At 43.7% G+C, this 24,923-nt stretch overlaps 1 protein-coding gene and 1 pseudogene across 1 annotated transcript; one reads left to right on the top strand and one right to left on the bottom strand.

Moving 5' to 3' along the window:
- Nucleotides 1-1,940: 1,940 nt before the first annotated feature.
- On the top strand, nt 1,941-8,393 carry LOC136473462 (ABC transporter A family member 2-like). Its single transcript, XM_066471103.1, has 16 exons — nt 1,941-2,417; nt 3,874-4,105; nt 4,428-4,597; nt 4,674-4,859; nt 5,044-5,139; nt 5,225-5,425; nt 5,510-5,666; nt 5,747-5,976; nt 6,063-6,180; nt 6,270-6,346; nt 6,437-6,526; nt 6,618-6,761; nt 6,853-7,167; nt 7,259-7,339; nt 7,411-7,587; nt 7,922-8,393. The coding sequence occupies exons 1-16, from the start codon at nt 2,049-2,051 to the stop codon at nt 8,165-8,167; spliced, it is 2,889 nt and encodes a 962-aa protein (XP_066327200.1). The 5' UTR covers nt 1,941-2,048; the 3' UTR covers nt 8,168-8,393.
- Nucleotides 8,394-12,764: 4,371 nt separating this feature from the next.
- Nucleotides 12,765-24,126, bottom strand: LOC136473461 (obtusifoliol 14-alpha demethylase-like; annotated as a pseudogene).
- Between the last annotated feature and the right edge of the window lie 797 nt (nt 24,127-24,923).

The following is a 24,923-nucleotide window of genomic DNA, read 5'->3' as shown; positions in this document are numbered from 1 at the left end:
GTCTCTGGTGTGCGTTCCGGCAAGCCTCTCCTAGATCGCTCTCCGCCGTCTTCACTATCAAACTTCCAGCCGAAGCACCGTGGGCCTTATTCCCTTCAGTACATGGTGGTGGCCACACCACAAACGTGGTTGGTGTGATCTCGCAAGACTACAAGCCCATTCGATGTACAACAATGGTGTGCGCAAGCATCGAGTGATAAGAGGTATGCAAACCTCACTAAACACTAGGTATAAACATAGAGCAAGCGCATAAGCGATGGTCTAATCAACCTAAGCACTTCGTAAAGTACCTATGCTAATCACCTAATGAATCACTAAGCACTATGCAAATGAAGATCACTAAAATGGTGTACTAACACCCTTAGTATGTTTTCTCAGCTGCACTCCTCTCAAATGGCTGGTTGGAGGGTCTATTTATAAAAGCCCCATAGAGAAAGTAGCCCGTTGGGGGACGAAACACAGCTTTCTACTACTGACCGGACACTGCTTTCGTCTTGACCGGACGCGTTCGGTCGTCTAGACCATTGGAGAGCGCCCGTTTATGGGACGCACTGCTGAGTCCGGTCACCATCGATCGGACACGTCCGGATGTATTTGCGCCGCTCTGGAACCTCTCTAGACTCGATCAGACGCTGCACTTGGTGTGTTCGATCGTCCTGTGCCGCTGCGTCCGGTCACGTTGAAAACATTGCCGCGATGATGAATAGTGAAGTCCGTGCATCCGGTCACTACCGTTCAGCGTCCGGTCACCTCTGTGAAGCTCGTTTCTTTGCGATCTTGCGTCCGACTTGGTTCTCATCTTTGTGCTTGGACTTTGCTTGATATCTTAGGTCTTCTCTTGAGCTTTTAGGGTCTTCCTTATGGTGTTGATCGTGGGATCATCATATCACATTCGTCCAAGTCACGTCTTACACCCTATTGAACTACAAAACAATTACTTGTAAATTCATTAATCTTATTTGGTTGTGTTGGTCGTTAAACACCAAAATCCAAAGTAAATGGGGCTGGATCCATTTTCCTTATAAGATTTATTATAGAATATATTTCATAATAATTTTATTTGAAAACATAAGTGTTAGTATTGTTTTTTATAAGTTTAGTTAAACTTAAACTAATTGGAAAAAGTCTACTTGACCCCCTCACCTATCACACTTGGTCTACTTCACCCCCTCAACTATGAAACCGTCTGTTTTACCCCCTGAACTTTCCAAAACCGTCTATTTTACCCCCTGGGTGGTTTTCAGCGGCGGTTTTACTACAGTAACGGCGGATTTGATACAGTAACGGCGGGTTTGCTACAGTACCGTTGCTTTTTTAATTTCCTTTTTTATTTATTTTCGGTGAATTTTTGAAAAATCATAGTAAATCATAGAAAAATCATAAAATGAAAAATCTAATTTTATTAGACTCCATATGAGTAGATCTACACAGTGAATATATAATACGGTATGCTTTAGTACAAATTTTTTTATAGCTTTAGATTAATTAGAAAATCCAATTTTTTCTGTAATTAATTGGAATAATTCATAACTGCAGCTTCAATGGTCCAGGGGGTAAAATAGACGGTTTTGGAAAGTTCAGGGGGTAAAACAGACGGTTTCATAGTTGAGGGGGTGAAGTAGACCAAGTATGATAGGTGGGGTCAAATAGACTTTTTCCTAAACTAATTTAACTGTTACGTATCTCGTAATTTTATTCTTTCTAAAACGAAGGTAGTAGTACATGTACCGGTAGTATTATCATCATTAGTATTAAATGAAAATGGAATAGGAAGAGCTGCTCTCCGAATCAGCGGAGTGCTGCTCATCAGCCGCAGGAACGATGTGCTGCAGGCCGGCAGGTGGGCCCCACTAAACCCGCGTCTTCCTCCTGTCCGTCGCTTGGCCGTTTTCAAACGCCCCCCTTATAAATACCCAAACCTCAGACTCCTCCCCGGAAGCTCCAAGACCGAGGAGAGGGAGGGAGGCCGGAGGGAGAGAGAGAGAGAGCGCTAGCCAAGCCAAGAAGAAACTTCCCCGTGGTCCGCGGCCGGGCCTCTCGACCGACCGATGGAGCTCCTGAGCGGCAGCGCGCTGGCGTGGCAGCAGTACCGCGCGCTGCTCCGCAAGAACGCCACGCTCACCTGGCGCAACCGCCGCTCGGCCGCGCTGCAGCTCTTCTCCTCGCTCGTCTTCATCTTCCTCATCTTCTGCATCGACCGCGCCGTCCGCTCCAGGTTCTCCAGCACCACCGCCTACCGCAACGTGCCGGACCCGGAGCCGCTCGTCGCGCCGCCGATCCCGCCCTGCGAGGACAAGTTCTTCATCAAGTCCCCCTGCTACGACTTCCTCTGGAGCGACGGCGGGAGCAGCCGCATCAGGGGCCTTGTCGACGCCATCCGGAACAACAACCCCGGCCGGCCCATACCGCCCGAAAAGGTCCCGATTCCTTCCGCGACCCTCCTCCCCCCTCAGTTTGTCGCTCTGGATTCGGCAAGTACATTCTTGTCGGGAATTTGTTGGTGTGCGATTTTCGCCTGCGGACTTGCGGAATTGGGCTGACCACTGACCTGTGTGGATGACGACGAATGCCGTGCTCGCACCTTTCGCGTGAGGATTTTGGATTTTCTTCTCATTTTTTTGGGAGCAGGAATCTGGATTCCGGGTGGGGAATGATTGGATTTCAGTTCAGAAGTGAGTTTTTTTTCGAAGACAAAGAAAACCGCGTGATAACTTCCTCTTTGACACAGGAATTTTGCATGAGTTTAGAGGATTTGGTTTTGGAATTTTAAAATAAATTTATTTCAAGTTAACTTTACTAATTCTTGTCCACTGTGACAGGTTGTTTTACCTCCTTTTAACTTTATGTACATTTTGGAGCTTAGTGGCTTGGACGTAGCTTCATGGTTAACTTGAATCATCATAAGGCTTGATGCTCCCAATTTTAGTATCTGAGTTGGTTCCATCTTACTTTTTGATGCAAGCCGTGGGCACTCCCGTCAGAATTTAGGGGGTAGAATTTGCGAGCTTTCCAAATGGAAGGTTAAAAAAGATGCTTATTATGTGAGCTGGGAAACTCCCAGGTCTGCAAGGAACAGCTAAATTCGGTTAATGTTGTTTCATGTCACTTTCATGCTCTGGTGTGTCCTAAGGCCTTTCCTTGGAAACAAAGATGGTGAGGATGCATCTTTGGATGTTAACTACGAATATATTTGAGAATTTCTAGGGAAGAGTGTGGGGTTCTCATAAATTAGTTGATGGTATCAATGAACTGGTCCTAGGTTTGTGTAAATTAGTATATTATTTCAGTGCTCAAAACTCTATTGATAAGGAGCTTAAAATGCATACAGAAAAAACTGCTCAGACTGTACTCCAGGCATTCATGAGTCTATTATGTAGTCTGAATTAGTTAACTTAAATTCAGCTTCTGATTTTTTGTTTTTTATGCTAATCAGGTAAAAATATGGTATTCACGGCTAGTATAGTTTGCCTTCTTACGATTCACTATCAGTTTGTCATTTGACATAAGCTCGAATCTGATGGTAAACTGAAAAATATAGTACCCCTTTGGGTCCACGAGTAAATGTTTCGATCTTTCCTTGTACTTCCCTAATGTTGCTCATCCTATAATTTATAGGCACTTTTATCTTTATTCTTGCTTTAGTTTCATTTCTAAATAAGTGAACCATCTTTCTCAGTGTATAAATGAAGGGCAGCAAAGTCTTTGAGCCACTTTGTTACTACTCATGTACTAGTCCAAAACAACTTATATTTCTGACTTGAGAGAGTATGTGCAGTTGTGCACTAGCCAAAACTTAATCATGTTTTGCAACTGCACCCCAGAATTGATAATCACTCAACATGTCATCTGATTGGCTCTCAGTGATTCTTTCAGGTTTTAGGTTTTAGGACTCCGGATGATGTTGATGCTTGGTTGTTTCAAAACCCAATGCGCTGCTCTGGTGCTTTGCATTTTCAAGATATAAATGCCACCCAGATAAAGTATGGTATTCAGACAAACTCTACTCCGGTAGCACGGAGAGGAACATACGAAGATCCGACCTTCAAGTTCCAGATACCACTCCAAGTTGCAGCTGAGAGGGAAATGGCAAGACTTCTTATTGGAGGTATTAATTCTTCCATGATTCTTTAAGGAAATTGTTGCTTTTATGTATTTCTATCCTCAGTGACAATAATTCCTGCTAGTTTGTACTTTTTAAATACTATTTTCTTGGCCAGATATTTTTTCAGACTATTTACTGTAAGCCTAAGCACATTTTTCATTAAGAGGGAGAGAAAAAAACTAAAAAAGTTTTAAAACCCTGCTTACTGAAGGTGGAGTCCACAAATGTTTCTTTCGTATGTAATGCATAATTAAATGTTAGTTTTGTGTTTGGTTCTGTTAGTTAATTGTTCATTGGGAATAAGTGTTTTTCATGAATGTTACAGATCCAAATTTTAGCTGGACTGTCGGATTTAAGGAATTCGCTCACCCAGCCACAGAGACCTTCTCTACCATTGCTCAAGCAGGACCAACTTTCTTTCTTGCCATTGCAATGTTTGGATTTGTTTTCCAAATCAGTGCTTTGGTGGCAGAGAAAGAACTAAAGCTTCGTCAGGTTCAAACTTCACTCACCGCTGTCTGCCAGCATTATCTTTATGCTCAAAGTGAGCCAAAATTTTGATATATTGCAGGCTATGTCTACCATGGGGCTCTATGAATCGGCTTACTGGTTATCGTGGTTTACTTGGGAGGCCCTTCTTACAACACTTTCAGCACTTTTTACTGTGCTCTTTGGGATGATGTTCCAGTTCGATTTCTTCCTTCATAATAATTTTGGAATCCTATTCCTCCTGTTCTTCCTGTTCCAACTGAACATGGTAAGTTCCAAATATTGATCGATTTATTTGTTTTAGTTCTGCCTGTTTGTAATGCTCAATTTTGTTAACAACAAATTTCATGGATGAACTTTTTTGGTATATTTTCTAATCTTATCATAGTTTGCGAAGCATATGTTTCTTTTAAATGTCCCCTTTACATAAACATTCATCATGTTTCCTGCAGCTTAGTTTTGCCTTCATGATATCCACGTTCGTAGCGAAGGCAGCATCGGCAACTACTGTTGGATTTGCAATATTCATTATTGGGTTCTTGACTCAGGTAATATTTTGTTAATCATCATCTTATGTATCCAGTATTTCATTTTTTCAGAAAATATGATAATACCTTTGTTCTTCCTGTGCAGCTTGTTACCACCTTTGGGTTCCCTTATTCGGCTGACTACAAAAAGTTGTACCGGACATTGTGGTCTTTATTTCCTCCTGATTTATTTGCCAAAGCCCTCAACATTCTAGGCAAGGCAACAGCCACTCCTGAAGATAAAGGTATTAGCTGGAATCAGCGTGGGGAGTGCCTATCTTTTGAGACGGACTGCGTCATTACTATTGTACGTGCAAAACTTTGCGTATTAGATTTTATGTATTTTAGTCACTAGATTTCAATCACTTATTGTTTGCAAAATATCTTACAGGACGATATCTATAAGTGGCTCATATCCACATTTTTCTTGTGGTTTGTCCTGGCGATATACTTTGACAACATACTTCCAAATGTAAATGGTGTCCGGAAGTCAGTTTTCTACTTTCTTATGCCTTCATACTGGACGGGTAAAGGAGGCAAGATGGAAGGTCAGATATTGAAGTATTTGATAACTACTCACATTGTTTCCGCTTTCGTATCTTACACTACCCATTAATCTTTATTCCAGAGGGAGGCCTCTTCAGCTTTTTTGGATCAAGCCGTCCTGCTGATGATGCTACCCCTACTGACGAGGATGTTCTCGCGGAGCAAAACCTAGTAAAGGAACAAGCTGCAAACAATACAGTAGATCCTGGTGTTGCAGTTCAAATACATGGTCTACGGAAGACATATCCAGGAACTTTCAGCATTGGTTGTTGTTGCAGATGCTCAAAATCTAAGCCATTTCATTCTGTTAAAGTAAGTTATCAATTAGTTTTTGACATAAAATACATGCAACTATGCTTGTCATGATCTGATTATTCATTACCTAAAAATTTATTCAGGGCTTATGGGTGAACCTTGAGAAGGACCAGCTATTTTGTCTTCTTGGGCCCAATGGAGCTGGCAAAACAACTACAATCAGTTGTCTGACTGGAATCACACCAATTACAGGAGGTGATGGTAAGTATCGTTCATTGAAGCAACATTCTGGTTTCTTTGTCTCAAAACAATAACCGTCATGCTAATAATACATACCAAACATCTCACAGCATTCATTTATGGTCATTCTGTTCGAAGCACTGTGGGAATGTCAAATATCCGTAGGATGATCGGAGTCTGCCCACAGGTGGTGCTTTAGTCATTTTGATATTATTGATGCAAGTGGTGATGTATTTGAAAAAAAAAACATAAATATGTGTGTTGTGTTACTTTACAGTTCGATATCCTGTGGGATGCATTAACAGCTAAAGAGCACATGGAATTGTTTGCCAGCATCAAGGGATTGCCTCCAGCAGCAATCACATCAGTATATTTCTTAAAATAATCTTTTGACTTGTTCTCTCTGAAACTCATATGGTCTTGGATGTTGATCTTCCTATGGTTATCACCTGACACAGGTAGCAGAGGAATCATTAGCCAAAGTGAAGCTCAGCCAGGTAACTAATGCTAGAGCAGGCAGCTACAGTGGAGGAATGAAGCGCCGGCTAAGTGTCGCGATTGCACTGATTGGTGACCCAAAATTGGTTTTTCTCGATGAACCGGTGAGGAAATAGAAAAGTTTTCATTGGTTTGTTTCTTAGACTCCTCTACGGCCCTGTCACATGTCAACCTAAGTAAGTATATGTTATGTAGACTACTGGCATGGATCCAATTACAAGGAGGCATGTTTGGGACATCATAGAGGAGGCCAAGAAAGGAAGAGCTATTGTCTTGACCACCCATTCCATGGAGGAGGCTGATATTCTTGGTGACCGGATAGCTATAATGGCAAAGGGGAAACTGCGGTGCATTGGGACATCAATAAGGCTGAAGTCGAAATTTGGAACAGGATACATCGCTAATGTTAATTTCTCTGGAAATGGCCACATGCAGAGCCCCAACAGCAACAGCAACACTGAGGCTGCAGTTAATCCGAACATAGAAGCTGTCAAATGGTTCTTCAAGGAAGTATGTGTCTCATGACTAAATAAGATCATCTTAAGGTTTTGTCTCTTACCATCATGATATATAAATGCCTTTCTCTTTTGTGTTTAAACAGCGACTTGATATTAATCCAAAAGAGGAGAGCAGGACATTCTTGACATTTGTCATCCCTCATCACAAAGAACCGCTTCTGACGGTAATACCTTGGCACCAGAGCTCTAATGTACTTCATTTTAAGTAAATGATACATTAATACTTCCACAACAGAGATTCTTTGGAGAGCTGCAAGACAGGGAAGGGGAGTTTGGAATATCAGACATTCAACTTGGTCTGACAACACTTGAAGAGGTCTTCCTGAACATTGCAAAGCAGGCAGAGCTAGAGAGCTCTACTGCTGAAGGTACCTTGGTGACTCTCAACCTGTCATCAGGAGCAACAATTCAGGTCTGTACTCAATAACCCTAACAACAACACCACACTTCTAATCATAAAAGGGCAGACCCAGTGCCCGAGGCTCCCACATGAGTGGGGTCTGGGGAAGAGATAAACCGAGACAAGCCTTTCCCCCTCAAAATCTACAGAGAGGCTGCTTCAAACCCACTACCTGATGACTCAGTGAGACAGCTTACACTTCTAATCATAGATGGAGGAAAACATCTCTCCCATCAAGTAGGCTAGTTTGCTTATCTGGTTGTTTAGCAAAGAAAAGAAAAAATTGCTAGGGATACATTTAGAAGACTGTGTTCTGTTCTTTGATTGTGTCTCTTTGACAATTCAGATTCCCAAGGGGGCTCGTTTTGTTGGTATTCCTGGAACTGAGACAGCGGATCATCCAAGAGGCTTCATGGTTGAGGTTTACTGGGATCAGGATGAAAATGGATCGCTCTGCATTTCTGGGCACTCTGATGAGATGCCTGTGCCAGTCCATGCTGAGCTGAGGCGGCCTCCGTCACTTTCTCGTAGGGCCTCAATGGGCCGTGGAGGTCCAGTTGGGTATGTGATTGACCTGAACCAGGCCCCATGAAAAAACGATGAGTCCAGGTGCAAAGTTTAGATTGGTTTTCATGTAGATGATGATCTGGTACATATAGGAATCTTCGATTCATGTCTTTGTTTGTATTAGAAGTCGTAAGTCTGTATGCAGTGGTAATTGGTAAGACGTGCTTTGTGTAAGATCCTATAGTGTAACACTTAGTTTTTCTGTTGTTTGGCTTGGTAAAAGATGCAATAGAATTACAAGGTTACTGCTCCCTCCTTTCTAAATGGTAAGAGCTTTTCTAGATATATAGTTTTTATTATGCATCTAAATATACATTATGTCTATATACATAGCAGGAGCAACTTATAATTTGAGAATGGAGTATTTCCCGCTGTAAAGAAAAAAAAAGGCTGCTATATCTGCTATGTTAATGCTTAGCTATCTGAAAAGGCTGCCATGATCCTACAACCACCTTTTAGTAAAAAAGGTGGCCAATTAACGGCCCGTTTTCAAGACATCTGTATCGGTATTTTCTACAATAAATTAACGACCAATCAATGGGGCATCCGAGCTCCTCCGGAACCTCGGATCCATGCCCCGTTTAGTAAGGCTATGCTTTCTTTTTCTATGAATTACACAAATACAGACACAACGTTCAACACGCATGCACATTCATCCTATAAACATACGTACGCAAACCTACCCCTATGAGTACCTCCGAAAGACTACCGACACATCTCGAGATTGACGAACACCATATGCGTCTCGCTGTCAGCGGAAATGTCGCCTACCACTGAAAGCACAACGCCGTTAAATCCTAAAATAAATCCAGAAAAATACGAACACCCATGCCAAGTCGAGGAGTTAAACCCGGGTGGGTTGGTTCACCGCAAGGAACCTAACCAACTGAGGGCTCAAGCTCTCACTTCTTATGTGAAGGAACTTGTCTGGTGGAGTTGATGTCGTTTTAGAAAATATTTAGGAAAACGACTTCAACGACAGTTTTGTAATAATTTTGTATTTAGATTTGTGAGGAGGAGCCAATAGAAACCATTTTTGCAGGCTCCAGCTCCTCTATACAAAACCGGCTCTAGCTCCTCCTAGCTCCTTATGAGGAGCCATTTTTCTATAAGCGTTTGGCAGGACTCCTTACAAGTAGCTGGAGCCGAAGCCCTACCAAACGTTGCCTGACTTCATCCCGAAGGATCAAAGGGGCAGTTGTACCGGTTCCATGGAACGGCATTCGAGCTCCTGGGAGCTCAGATACAATTTGTCTTCTCATGAATAGTAAAAAAGGTCGTACTAAGCCGTCGTATCACTAGTACTAAGCATGTCTGCCCACACCAGCACAGGAAAGATACAACTGCTATAGTATTTGCAAGTATAACACAGTTAAAAGGGACATGTCATCCCTGCTTCTATGGCACTACTAACGCAACGACCCGACAACTCACGCACGATGACAAAAGCCACCCCTTTTTATTTCTCTCTCTCTCCCCCTCTCCCTATAATTGGGTCCCCCAAAACCTATACAAGGGAGGACCTAAGCTCTCTTGCTCTCCCCCTCTCCCTATAATTGGGTCCCCCAAAACCTATACAAGGGAGGACCTAAGCTCTCTAGGGGATCGAAGGCGTATGCTTTCGAACCTTAGAACCTCAATACAGTTCCGTTTGTAATCCATATTGCAAAGATTCGAGCACTCATGCTCAGGGACATAAATATAGACACCGATGGACTAGATGTAAGGTGCGTTGCCCACTTAGCCGCCAAGCAGGTCCTCGCCCAGGGGCGCAACGGCGAACTCCATGCACCGCCGCCGACCTCCGCGATTCGTCCAAGCAGCAAGGTGACATTATGTGTTGAAAACGCATGTTGCAAGAGTATGTTTCAAGTGTTTCAGATGTTTCATCTGGATGTTGCAAGTGTTTCATGTGAATGTTGCAATGGTTGTATACGTATGTTGCAAGCTTTTGTTCCCAATGTTTCAGCTATTTTTCTAGATGTATGTTGCATATGTTTCACACATATGTTGCAAGTGTTTTATCTGGATGTTGTGTACATGGTTTTAAAGTGTTTTTTAGGTGTTTTTGCAAGTGTTTCCGATGCATGTTTCATTTGCCTTCAGACGTATATTGCAAGTGTTGCATCTGGATGTTTCAAAAGTAGATCAGTGTTGCATCTCGCACCCTCCTCGCCTCGGTGTCTCCACCATCTCTCGGCGCCGGCTGGGCATCCGAACCAGAGGCGCAAGCGGGCGCCACGCCCTCCCCTTCTTCTCAATGCTTGTGGCGCGGCGGGGCACAGGTCGCCGCAAGTGGCGCAGGCTGGCGCTCCTTCTGTTCCGTGGTTCCGTTACGCGAGCGGGCGAGCGCTCCATCTGTTACGCTATTCCGTGGTTTTGTAGCTGAGATCAGACAGCTCCTGTGGCAAGTATTGGATAGGTCGCAGCTGCATCTGGATGGGTCATAGGGCCGAACATCCAGGTGCTAGTCGTCCCGTTATTCTTTCTCGACGATACACAAATAACACATAAACCCCGATACCCCATGCAAGTACACAAGCAACCCAACAACTTACTCTATGCTAATCACGACAGCAGTCTTCATCTCTTGTAACTAACCATCACTTTACCTCTAGGCCCTGGAGCTAACTTCTCCCATTCTTCCACCCACTAGTACAGAGACAGGCTTTACTCCCGGTGGGGAACCCCCTCTAGTCCGGATTCCCCACCCGGGAGCAAGCATCCGGGACTAAAGGACCCTTTAGTCCCGGGTCAGGAACCAGGACTAAAGAGGGACCTTTAGTCCCGGTGGGTAACACCAACTGGGACTAAAGGTGCCTCCTAACATGCCACGGGGCCGGCACCCTTTAGTCCCGGTTGGTAATACCAACCGGGACTAAAGGTTTTTTTCTTTTTTCTTTTCTTTTCATTTTTTTGTTTTCTTTTCAAAATAGATTTTCGAAGTCGTATTGTACGCTGCTAATAATACATTTATACGCGTGTATAGTATGTTTCGGTTCAAGCACAATGAACGTATTAAATGACACAATTCAAGCATAGAACTATATATATATATATATATATATATATATATATATATATATATATATATATATATATATATATATGCATGCATGCATGCATATGTGTATTTTACATTATATTATTTCATGTGCATATATTACAAAAGATTGCATTACAATTGTTGTGATATAACAAGTTTCCTCTCATCCTCTAGCTTGGCTTCCATGGCAGTGTTGGGTCGAAGTAGAACTCGCCCTTGGAATCGATGACCTGGTCATTAAAAAATCCGGCTATAGACTCTTGAATTACTTTGAACTGGTCTTGCCGTATGACCTTTTCCTCCAACCATCGAGCCTACAGGTTTGAATTAAAGGAAAATAAATTAATATATGTACATACATATATATATATATATATATATATAAAGACATAGTAACACAATCAATAATAATAATTAAATGAATATATAGTGTATTTTTAACGTACTTTGAGTCTCTCTATAGGAGTTCTTTGGGAGACCTGCTTGATAAACTCGCAAACATAGTAACCACAGTAGTTGTTCCCCTGTTTCTGCCTCAGACACCACTTTACGAGAAAAAGATTTGTCATCCAATCTGGTGATCCGGTGAAAGCTATATGTTTAATTAATAAAGATGATACGATTTAGGGCACTTACTTTCAAAGGGATTACATTCAGAGGTGATTTGCATTTTCCCATGTGTTGCTTCTCAATAAATGTTTTCCAAACACTGCCCAATAAAAAATTTGCCACGTCATCAGATATAGTTAATCATCATGTTTGTGTGTATATATAGTTGCTAGAGATACCGAAATTACCTTTGGATAATATCTATCATATCTTGGTAGTATTGTTGTGGTTTTCTCATCGAGTCATAGATTATCAAGTGACTTTTCACCAGATCGATGTCCATCAATATCCAGTGATTGCTGCATGTGTTTATAGGATATAACGCATAACACTCATTAATTAACTAGAATCAACATATGAGCCATTAAGGATGATCGACATTATTAACACTCACTTGAAGTTGTAGGGGAAGAGTATATTCTTCTTGTGGCGTTGGTTCACTAAGAAGTTCATGAGGTTACTCTCTGACTCAGACTTCCAATTAGGCTTTGGAGTAACTGGGTCTTTGAATACTATATAGGGATCAACAAAACCAATTTCATTGCAGCCTTTCTTTCTGCGCTCTGTCATTGTAAATCTGCATATATATAGTACTTGTTAGGATAATTTATATGCATATACACACATATGATGAGTTTAATAATAGATCGAAAGAATTATTACTTACAGGCAATAACAGCTAATGATAACTTTGTCCAGAGAGGTTAGGTGGCATAGTTGATGAAATTCTGCAAAGTCAACATACATAACATCATCGCCACGGAACCAATATTCGTCTCTAATTCTGACACCAACGCAGAAGTATTCACCGGTAGACGCCTACATGTACCACTTGTTTAGCAGGTATATTTGCGTCCCCAGATCACCTAAGGCTTGAGGGTTGTATAGACTCTGGCCTAGTACAAATTTTTTCTTCCAAATATCAACCTCCGCCGCACTCTCAATGTTTCTATCACCAAACATCTGGTAAAGGTCGAGACCAGTCTCTTCAATAAATTCACCAAGGTGATCCAAATCGGCATCCGGAGGTATGTTTGCCTGATGCATTAATCCTAAATTCGAACCATATTTATTACCAACAACTAGCGGGGAGACTGATTGGTGCGATTGTTGTCTGAGTTGTGCAACTCCTTTCCCTGCCCGCTTCTTTTTCTGTGCTGTCTCAATTGACTTGGTGAGAGTGCGGTCATAGTCCGTTAACGTTGCTTTGGACGGCTTACGAGATTCCCGCTGTTGTTGCTGGTAAGAAGCCACCTTTTTTCTTAGAATATCTGGAGCTACGAAGAAGTACAGTTTCTCTGGGTTTCTCCTTACTTCTTGATCCTTTTTAAGTTTGTCATAGAATCTGGACATATCTTTTTTATATGCATCAGTTACTTCTTCCTTCTCTTTAGATATTATTTTGGGAATAGCCCTTGGTTTCACGGTATCTTTCTTTGTCGACGGGGGCTGGTTCTTCTTTTGTGGGGCTGGCCTCTTGCTAGTACTTGGCTTCTTGGTAGGCGGGGGCGGGGGAGGCGTTGGAGACCTCCTTGGAGGTGGTGGCAGCAGCATTGGAGACCTCCTTGGAGGTGGCGGCTGCGGCGTTGGAGACCTCCTTGGAGATGGTGTGGATGCAGCCTCACCTTCCAACACATTGTCATCGTACAGAGCACTATGATGATCTGGCGATTGAACAATTGGACTTAAGTTGGGGGAGGATCTGCTACAAAAAAAGGAATAATATATTATTATGAGAAGATTGTTAATTATTTAAGCCAGTATAAATTAATGATGTAGTGTTTTCATCCGCACCTATGGTGAGGTAGTTCAGGAGGAGGTGGAGGCGACATCCCGGGAATGATGATGTAGCGCTTGCGCCATAGAATGAATGTCTTCTCTGCTTCTCCTAGAGTCTTCTCGCCATCACCTCCAGGAATGTCAAGAGGCAAATCACTAAAACCTTTTTTAGCTTTATCTACCGAGATGGTAGCATATCCTTCTTGGATTATATTCCCATGAATCCTTGGTGTCTTGGTTCAGTCGATAGGATTAACAAGACCGATAGCCACCTTGATTGTGGAATTCCCCTTCAGAATGTGTAGCTCACATGATGTACAAGGTTCAATGACGTCATCCATAGGGAAGCGCAGTCCTGTGTCCCCTTGATTTGGTATCTCCATGGAAGCGCAGCTGCTTTTCAACTGAGCAGGGGGGCTAATATTGATTCCTGGCTCTGATGCCTGCTTGCTTGCACTCACTGCTATTTGCAATTGCCTTTTGATTTCCTCCTGCATTCTCGCTTCAAGGTTTTTTCTCGCTCCTGTGCTTCACACACCGCTTCCTCCAACCTCTAGAGCCGTTGTGCCTCTTCTTCCTTCTTTCTCTGGTGGCTTCTGTAGAAAGGTCTATCCTGAGGGAATCCATGCTCTCACGAGATACTTTCTTTGCCTCTAGTTTGGCCACCGTGTTCAATAGTCCCGATGGCGTATGTCAGTTCATCCTTCTCTCTGTTGGGCCTGAACGCACCACTAGCAGTAGCTCTCTGAGCATAAAACAATCTTTCTGCTGCTTCTTGCAGTCTTGCGCCATAAACGCACTTCCCTGTCTCCTAGTCCAGTGTTCCCCCATGAGCGAAAAACCAATTCTTTGTATGCTCTCCCCACTCGAGTGATTCTGGTGTGATACCCTTGGCAAGAAGGTCTGCTTCCATTTTGTTCCACTTCTTAATGGCAGTCGGGTAGCCACCTGATCCCAAGTTATGGTGGTATGTCTTCTGTTGGGCATTACGTTGGTTCTTTATCACCTGACTCACACCCTCTTCCGACGTCTTGTACTGTACAAACTCATCCCAATAGGGCCTCTGCTTTGAGATCGGGCCTGGGATAGTGAAATCTGGTGCTATGTTCTTCTTGACATATGTCGTGTATAGGTGTTTCTTCCAAGTCTGAAACTGGGTGGCCATCTTCTTCATTGCCCAATCCCTAACTCGCTCCTTCAATTCATCACCATCTATTATATCATCATAACCATCTGTTTGGAGCGTGAAATGTTCCAAGACATCATTCCAAATTAACGTCTTGTCACGATCGGAGACAAAACTAATATGAGGAGCATTGGTCTTCTTCTTCCATTCGCGGGTACTGATCGAGAGCCGGTCCCTTACAAGGTAACCACATTGGTGCATGAATTTCGTTTTATTTGCCCCCCCCCCCCCCCCGGTTCGCCTGTATCCACATTGAACTCCGAGATGATGAAGCAGCCCACCAATGGCTTTTTGGGACCTCGAACATTTTTACTCTTCATTGTAGTTGTTGATGTCGATCCAGAGGGCTACAAAACATAAACATTATTTTTAATGTCATGAGCACACATAAGACATATGATAATATATATAACTAATAATAAAAAATATATACTTTGCCCATATGTTGTTGCTCATTTTGTTCAAGAGCTAAGTACTGACTCCCGTCATCTGCATCCTCTTGCACGTTATTTTTAGCACCATCATCGCCGGCAACTTGAGTGCCAGTGTTGATTAAATTCATCATCAACTCCTCATCATCCATGTTTCTCGGGTCGGCCATCTAGCTTCAAAAAACAAAACTAATATATAGTACGTCAAATCTTTGCTTACATGCGTAAAATCTACGAACAATATGCATTATTAAATCTTGCCCCTCGGTCACGGACGCAATTCACCACACTACGGCGAACTACGTCGGTACTAGGGCGAATTAGGGCTATACATAAACGGCTGAGGGTGAATTGCGTCGGTGACTAGGGTGAACCATGTCGGTGACATCAACAACGTGGTTCGCCCTAGTCACCGACTCAATTCGCCCTAGTGTGATTGTTTAGCGTTAACGATAATGATAATACGAATGTTGATCGACTAGGCCACGAGAGAGGGCGGTGTGACGAGAGTGGCGGTGCTCCGCTCCGCCGTATATATGTTTGTACACATGGGTGAACGAGGGCGGCGGTGCTCCGTCGTATAAACCCTAAACCCTAGGGTGAACGAGGGCGACGGTGCTCCGCCGTATAAACCCTAAACCCTAGGGCGAACGAGGGCGGCGGTGCTCCGCTGTATAAACCCTAAACCCTAGGGCGAATGAGGGCGGCGGTGCTCCGCCGTATAAACCCTAAACCCTAGGGCGAACGAGGGCGGCGGTGCTCCGCCGTATAAACCCTAAACCCTAGGGCGAACAAGGGCGGTAGTGCTCCGCCGTATACATAGAAATGCATGGGCAAATGAGGGCGACGGTGCTCCGCGACGTATATATACATGCATATGAATACAAATGACGAAAACATATGGATCGCAATCGAGGACAAGGACTTATGGCAAGATGAGCGGCGTGGTCTCGACATCGGTGCAGAGTGGGCCGGGGCGGTGGTCAGCGCAGCAGAGCGGGCTGGGCCATGTCAGCGCGGTAGCGACCGGCGTCGGGGGCTTGCACACTGCGGCCGCGCGCACGAGGCGACTGAGGCGAGGCGGCCGGCTGGCCGGTGTACTACACGAGGCGAGGCGGGGTGGGCTCCGGTGTCATGGGCTGGCGGGCTCTCCGGTGTTGGGGATGGCGCAGCGTCAGCGGCCGCGCGCACGAGGCGACTGAGGCGAGGCGGCCGGCTAGCCGGTGTACTACGCGAGGCGAGGCGGGGCAGGCTCTGGTGTTGCGGGCTGGCCGGCTCTCTAGTGTTGGGGGCAGCGCAGCATCGGTGGCCACGCGCGCGAGGCGACTGAGGCGAGGCGGCCGGCAGACCAGGGTACTGCGCTCGAGGCGAGGCGGGGCGGGCTCCGGTGTCGTGGGCTATCCGGCTCTCCGGTGTTGGGGGCGACCGAAGAGGCATCGGCGGCCGCATGAGGCAAGGCGCGGGCTCTGGTGTCACGGCGGCGGGCTGATGCGCGGGGGCCGGGCTCCGGTGTCACGGCGGCAGCGCGAGGAAGAAGAGAGAAAGGGCGGCGGTGTTTGACGAGGAAGAAGAGGAGGGGATCGATCTGCGCCAGGCACTGGCGCTTATATACCAGGGAGATTTACTCCCGGTGCCAGCCACCAGCCAGGAGTAAAGGTCCTTTACTCCCGGTGCGTGTTACCAACCGGGAGCTCCCGGTTGGTAACACGCACCGGGAGCAAAGGTTTTTTTTGGCGGGCCATGAAACTGCAGCCCACCTTTACTCCCGGGTGGGCTTCCCACCCGGGAGTAAAGGTGGGCCGCAGTTTCATTTCCCGCATGTTTTGAGCAAATTTTTTAATAGAAATGCAATAGTCTTGTTAAATACATAGTAAATTAAATAAAAGGCATAAAATTATTTTGTTAAAAATATGGATTTTCTTTTTCTTTATTGCACATAGGAAAAATTTATAACCTAACTTTTTTTATTTTTTGTTATAATTATAAAACATAATGTAACTAATATTTATTATTTCGTTAATGCAAAAATGTAGTGTTTAATTAAAATTATTAAAACTATTGGTTTTGGACAGGAAATTTGTTTTCACATCATTTTAACGTTAATATTTTAATTTTCATCACTCAATATCCTAATTTAACTTTTCGAGAGAGAAATCCCACCAAATCAAACATTGATTTAATTTGAAACACGACATAATAAACATCTGAATTCACAATTATTACATAATATTTCAAACATACACTACATTAAATCACTATATCATCAAGTGGGCACAGCAGTGAACTTCTTCTTTACGTATGTCCCTTGGTTATGATCGCGTAGTAACCATGGAGTGTCCTCATCATTTACCAAGATGCTAGGGTCTTTGTTCACTTTGAAGGGCGGAATTCGATCATCCTTTTCATAATCTTCTGACATGTCTGACTTGTCCCCAATTCCCACGATGACTCTTTTTCCTGAAAGAACTATGTGGCGCTTTGGCTCTTTGGTTGAGTCATTATCGTTTTCTCTCTTTTTGGTTTGGTAGACATATCATTGACATAGAACACCTGATTTACATCCTTGGCAAGGACGAATGGTTCGTCTTTGTACCCAATATTACTAAGGTCTACTGTTGTCATTCCATACTCGTTGTCTACTGTTACCCCGCCTCCGGTCACCTTGACCCATTGGCACTTGAACAATGGGATCTTCAAAGTAGGTGCATATTCTAGTTCCCATATTTCATCAATGTGGCCATAATATGTCTGCTTATTCCCATTCGGGTCAGTGGCATCTATGCGGACACCATTGTTTTGGTTGGTACTCCTTTTATCTTGGGCTACTATGTAGAATATGTTCCCATTTATCTCGTACCCTTTGTATGTGACGATATGCCATGATGGTTGCATAGCCAATAAATATAGTTGCTCATGGATGCTCTCATCACCTTGACATTTTTTTCGCAACCAACCGCTGAAAGTTTCCATGTGCTTACGCGTAATCCAAGCTTCAGTCTTCCCTAGAAACTCGGATCGTAAGAGATCCTTGTGTGTCTCAATATACAGATCTACCAAAGAGGAGTTCTGTAGAACTATGTAGTGCGCTTTATTGAAATAATCATCCTCCGTACCAATATATGTTTTCCTCCCTAGTGTCCCCTTTCCGCTTAGTCTCCCCTCATGTATTGATTCAGGAACACCAATCAAGTCAAGGTCGGGAATAAAATCAACACAGAACTCAATGACCTCTTTTGTTCCATAGCCCTTGGCGATGCTTCCTTCTGGGCAAGCACGGTTGTGAACATATTTCTTCAGAACTCCCATGAATCTCTCTAAGGGGAACATGTTGTGTAGGAACACAGGACCGAGAATGAAAATCTCATTAACTAGGTGAACTAGGAGGTGTGTCATGATATCAAAGAAGGAAGGAGAGAACACCAACTCAAAGCTGATGAGACATTGAACCACATCATTCTGTAGTTTAGCTAGATCAGTTGGATCAATTGCCTTCTGAGAAATTGCATTGAGGAATGCACATAGCTTCACGGTGGCTAGACGTACATTTGGAGATAGAATTCCTCTTAATGCAACTGGAAGTAATTGCGTTATGAGAACATGACAGTCATGGGACTTTAAGTTATAGAATTTCTTCTCTGGCACATTTATAATACCCTTTATATTCGAGGAGAATCCAGATGGTACCTTGATGTTGTTTAAGCATTCAAACATGATTTCCTTCTCCTCTTTGCTTAGAGTGTAGCTGGCAGGACATAAGTAATGGCGTCCATCATCTGTCTTCTCTGGATGCAGGTTGTCTCTTTCTCTCAAACAACATAGGTCCTGTCGTGCTTCAAATGTGTCCTTAGGCTTTCCATACACACACATGAAGCCTAGTAGGTTCACACAAAGATTCTTCATCAGGTGCATCACGTCGATCGAGCTACGGACCTCTAGGACTTGCCAATAGGGTAGCTCCCAAAATATGGACTTCTTCTTCCACAAGGGTGCGTGACCGTTAGCGTCGTTCGGAACAGGTTGGCTGCCATGTCCTTTTCCAAAGATGACTTTCACATCATTAACCATATCGAGTACATCCTCACCGGTTCGGTTGCGAGGCTTGGTCAGGTGGTCTGCCTTCCCTTTAAAATGCTTGCCTTTCTTTCTTACGGGGTGATTTGCAGGAAGAAATCGACGATGGCTAAGGTACACGACCTTTCGACATTTTTTCAAGAATACACCTCTAATATCACTGAAGCAGTGTATGCATGCATTATATCCCTTGTTTGACTGTCCTAAAAGATTACTTAGAGCAGGTCAATCATTGATTGTTATGAACAACAATGCTCGCAGATCAAAGTGTTCCTGTTTGTACTCATCCCACACACATACACCTTCTTTATTCCACAAAATGAGAAGTTCGTCAATAAGTGGTCTCAGGTATACATCGATGTCATTGCCAGGTTGCTTCGGGCCTTAGATGAGCACAGGCATCATAATGAACTTCCGCTTCATGCATAACCAAGGAGGAAGGTTATAGATACTTAGAGTAACAGGCCAAGTGCTATGACTACTATTCCGCTCTCCAAAAGGATTGATACCATCTGTACTTAAAGCAAACCTTAAGTTTCTTACATCATTTGCAAACTCCGGGAATTCTCTATCGATTGCTCTCCACTGGGACCCATCAGCAGGGTGTCTCAACATATTGTCTACCTTACGGTCTTCTTTTGTGCCATCGCAACAATTTTGCATGTTCTTTGTTTCTGAACAGACGTTTCAAGCGTGGTATTATAGGAGCATACCACATAACCTTGGTAGGGATTTTCTTCCATGGACGTTCGCCCTCAACATCACCAGGGTCATCTCGCCTGATCTTATACCGCGATGCATGGCATACCGGGCATGCATCCAATTTCTCGTACTCTTTGCCATGGTAGAGGATGCAGTCATTAGGATATGCATGTATCTTCTTGATTTCTAGCCCCATAGGACAGACAACTTGTTTTGCTTCATAGGTAGTGGCGGGCAATTCATTGTCCTTCGGAAGCATCTTCTTTTGGATTTTTAGTAACTCTCCAAATCCCTTATCAGATACACCATTTTTTGCCTTCCATTGCAGCAATTCTAGTGTGGTTCTCAACTTTTTCTGCCCTGCATCACAAGTTGGGTACAGCAATTTCTTGTGATCTTCTAGCATCCGCTCGAACTTGATCTTCTCCTTTTCACTTTCACATTCTCTTTGTGCGTTACGAATGACCTGACAAAGATCATCAGCAGGCTCATCTTTTGCGGCTACCTCTTCTTCAGCTTCTCCCATTGCAGTATCATTGAAGCACGCACCATCGGGAATAATATCATTGTCGTCCCATTGTTCTTCTTCACCTTCTTCCATTACAATGCCGGTTTCTCCGTGCTTCGTCCAACAAATATAGTTTGGCATGAAACCCGACTTGAACAAGTGTGAATGAAGAGTCCTTGAGCAAGGATATTCCACCGTATTCTTACATATGGCACATGGGCAGCACATGAAACCGTCGCGTTTGTTTGCCTCGGCCTCACGTAACAAAGAATGCACGCCATCAATGAACTCTTGGGAGCAACGATCAGCATTGTACATCCAATGCCGGCTCATCTGCATTACATGACATAAATACCATATTAAAACCTAGATCATAATTAATTATTTGTACAACATACGTGCCACCATAAAAGGTACAAATTTATGAAAGCATCGCTACAATGTAGACAATTCCAACTACCACTAAAAGAACTAAAGCTAAAATACATTTCAGGAGCATAAGGATTTCGCGACCAATCTCAACTAAAATAGACAGATCCCCTGATTGTGCAACATCTTTGGGCTTCTTCGGCTGGATCACTGCCTCATTAGCCGCCGTATCTGCCTGTTGTGCAAGATATTTTTGCACGAGTTCAACATACTCTTCCTCCCAGTAGAAGCCTGAACATCGTCCACTGCCATCCCACTGAAATTAAAACAAAAAAATTAGAACTTTAATCACAACCATCATGAAAATAGGTATAAACTAACCATAATCATAAAATACAATAAAATAACTCACATTGCGATCCGGACACTTGTAGAAGATACGATCATTGTTGGGACCCTTCTTCACTCGGTACTCCATCATAATCTTCGTCTCATCACGACACTTGCCGCATGGAATGAGAGGGAGGCCCGGCCTAAGTCGCTTTGGAAACCCATGAGAGGCTGAGGACCCGGAAGCAGTTGTCATCTACTCTCTATACTCATTTTTTAATACACTATAAATTTCTCATTTTATAAACAAATAAAATTAAGAAACTATAAAATTATCTATATCTCTAAACAATGAAGTGTGCTATGCATGCTAGAAATAAAAAGTGAATACTAATTTTAAATACCTACTTTAACCTTTCTTCATCCAAATATGCAAACTATAAGTTATTTTGAGCTCAAATTGTTTACAAATAAAAAAAACACCATAAAAACAATATATATATAGTGAACAATATGAGATAAGCTAATGATGAAAAATGAGAGTATGAGATTGGTAATCTTTACAACTGAAGAATCGAAGAAATCGACGGAGGAATCGAAGAATGGATGGATGAACAATGGAGGGAGAAAACAAGAACACTAGTGCAGTGAGCTTCAAAATGTGCTGAGCTCGGGCTCGGAGAGGAAGAAGGAGACGGTCAGGATATAAAGGGGGACCTTTAGTCCCAGTTGGTGGCTCCAACCGGGACTAAAGGTAACTTTCCAACCCTCAGCGCAGCCACGGCCCGGGAGTAGACCTTTACTCCCGGTTGGAGCCACCAACCGAGAGTAAAAGTCTACCTTTAGTCCCGGTTGGTGGATCCAACCGGGACTAAAGGTCCCTGCCACCTCTGTCTGGCGCAGTAGCCATTGGGCAGGGATCTTTAGGCCCGGTTAGATCCACCAACCGGGACTAAAAGTCTCTCTAGTCCCGGGCGCAAAAAATACCGGGACTAAAGCCCATTTTAACTGAGGATCGAAGGTCTGTTCTCTACTAGTGACCGGGAAAGGAGAGATCAACTCGAGCTCAAAGTTTCTGAGCAAATGGCTCCATATCACCTCAATTTGCATGTAAGCAAAATCCTTTCCCAAGCAAGCGTGCCTCCCAGCACTGAAGGGTGTATACGAGAACTTGCCGCCAACTTTGTCCTCCTCTCTCCCCGGACCAAACCTACTGGGATCATACACATGAGGGTCCTTGTAGATGTAGGGCAGCCTGTTGCCCAACATCGTACAGGTCACTAGGGTATGACCCTTGGGGATGTCAAATCTGTTGCCTTCTCTTGTTCGCACGCTGAAGCCCTTGCTCGCGTGGCGGATCAGCAAGTTCGCCGGAGGGTGCAGCCTCAGCGCCTCTTTGATGCAGCAATGCAGGGTGCCCATCTCTTGCAGGACGCTGTAGTCGACGCGCTCGCCGTGTCGCTCCATGATCCGCTTCTGCTCTTCGACGGCAGCCGCCAGGTAGCTGCTCCCGCCATGGCTGAGCAGGCAGGCTCCTGTCCAGGTGCTGGTGCTGGAGCTCGTGTGCTGCGCGGTGAACATCAGGCACACGAGTAGCCCGGCGATCTCGTCCTCGGTCATGGAGCGGCCGTTGATGTACTTGGAGTCCACGAGTCTCTGCAGCACATCGTCGTTCTCGGCGCGGCCAGCTGCAGAGCTCCTGCGTGACCTCACCACCTCGTGGATGATCTCCCCGAGCTTGGTTCGGGCTTTGTCACGTCGACGGTGCGGCGGGATAGGGAGATACGGGAAGAAGAGGCTGATCAAGTGGAAGCCGTTCTCGAAGAGCTCGCGGACGAGTGTGGATACCTCTTCGTCGAACACATTCTCTCGGAACTGTTTTCCAAGAAAGCATCGATTTGCTATGAGCAGGAAGAGACGCCCCATCTCGTGCTTTACGTCCACCACACCATGTTGCCCCCATTGTGCAAAGTAGTCCTGCAGTGCAAGTAGATTTATTTTATGCATGATGATGGCATCATAACTAATAATAAGACGCACACGTGAATGAAGGAAATCATAATAAAAATGAATAAAGGACTCTGATTTGCTAAATTTCATGTGCCTAATTTTTAGTTTACTTTCAGGCGATGGTTAGCATATATTTTATACTAAAACTATGATTTTAGTTCATTGCAATTTCTGCATACACAATCTATGATTTTTTGTTCCGAGAATAAAATACCCGTTAAACAAAATCACAAACCTGACAAAATCTGACATGTGTTGGCACAAAGACAATTTAACAATTTATTACAATTATTTCTATAGTCAGACAAAGATAAAAATTTGGTACGTTATGGCACAAAGACAAATAACAAATCACAAAAGTGACAATTTACTTGTACTAATGGTAGTATAAGAGTGTTGCCTAAAATCATCTTAAAATTTAGACACTTAAATATAGGAGAAGTGGAAAAAATAATAATAAACGACGTTGCTTTCTTAATTACGTACCTCCACCTCATGAACCATAGAATCAACATGGCCTCTCAAGTTCATGGGCTTTATGGATTCCATACAGAAGCTGATCTGCCTGCTCCTGGTAGCAAAGTCCACATCATACAGAACCCCTCGCCCAAAAACGGGCACCGTGACTTTGTAGATATTGGACTGCATGATCTCTGATTCCGAGCCTTGGAAAAAATGAGCCGTCACCTCTGGCCCGACAAGAAACGTCACCTTCTTCAGCCCAAAAAGACTCAGCTTCGTGTGCAGGTGATCGATCACAGCCGGTAGACCACTGCTTACAAGCGTAGGCAGTAGGCACATATGCAAGCAATGAAACTGTGCTCACTACAGGTGGGAGTGAAGGTCCCTGCTTAGTTTCGGGCAGAGTTCTCCTTTGGACCATTTTGGTAGTGGCATACAAAATTGCTATGGTCAGACATGCTGCAATGATCATTAGATCCATGTTGGTCACTGCGCGGTCAAACCACAACCAGCCTAACGCCCTAACAAAAGGAATAAGTGAAGACAAGTTAGTTGTCGGTCATCTCATATCTCATCCTATTATACTTATAGTTAACAATAATAACTGATTGTGAAGTTTAAATCTTAATATACATGCGTGTCTTATAAACTGGACCGAGGAGAGTGCTTGTTGGACAACATATTGATTTCCTAAAAGTTAGAGGCACTTTTTTACAAAACATGCAGAGACAAGCATCAGCGCACAGAAGAACCACCAATGCTCCGAATGCTCTCCTACGAGCAAGCGGTAGTAGGTTTTAATAAACCTAATACAAAGTTTGTTGTGTGTTCAAGAAAAAATATATATATTGTCAAGAATCCTTCAAAGAAGAAAATAATATGCATCTTGAGTTTAGGAACATTGGATCTAACCGAAGTTCAAAAAAAAACATTGGATCTAATCAATCTTCATCACGCATGGTAATAGTTGCAACACAAAAACAAGTCTTAATCAATAATAGCAGAGATAAAACCAGGATCAGTCCTCATTAGATGCAGTGTGTGTGGAACAGTGGAAGTATTCCTAATAGGATTACAATTTTCCTGCGGTTCCTTTGACATAATATCATTTGTACTGAGGCCAGCTTTAAAAGACAGTGGCCAAAGGATGTGTGAACATACATTGCATCCCATGCTATCATCATGGAATTAAGTGTGCCTTGAACTTTAGCCATTATTTAGTTTCCATTTATCTTGTCACACAAACATGAATCAGCTACACGGACTGATATTTTTTAG

Source organism: Miscanthus floridulus, chromosome 8 (genome assembly GCF_019320115.1).
Source record: "Miscanthus floridulus cultivar M001 chromosome 8, ASM1932011v1, whole genome shotgun sequence".
In the NCBI taxonomy this organism is placed as follows: domain Eukaryota; kingdom Viridiplantae; phylum Streptophyta; class Magnoliopsida; order Poales; family Poaceae; genus Miscanthus; species Miscanthus floridulus.
Note: the sequence above shows the minus strand (reverse complement) of the source record. Positions and strands in the feature narration are given on the sequence as shown.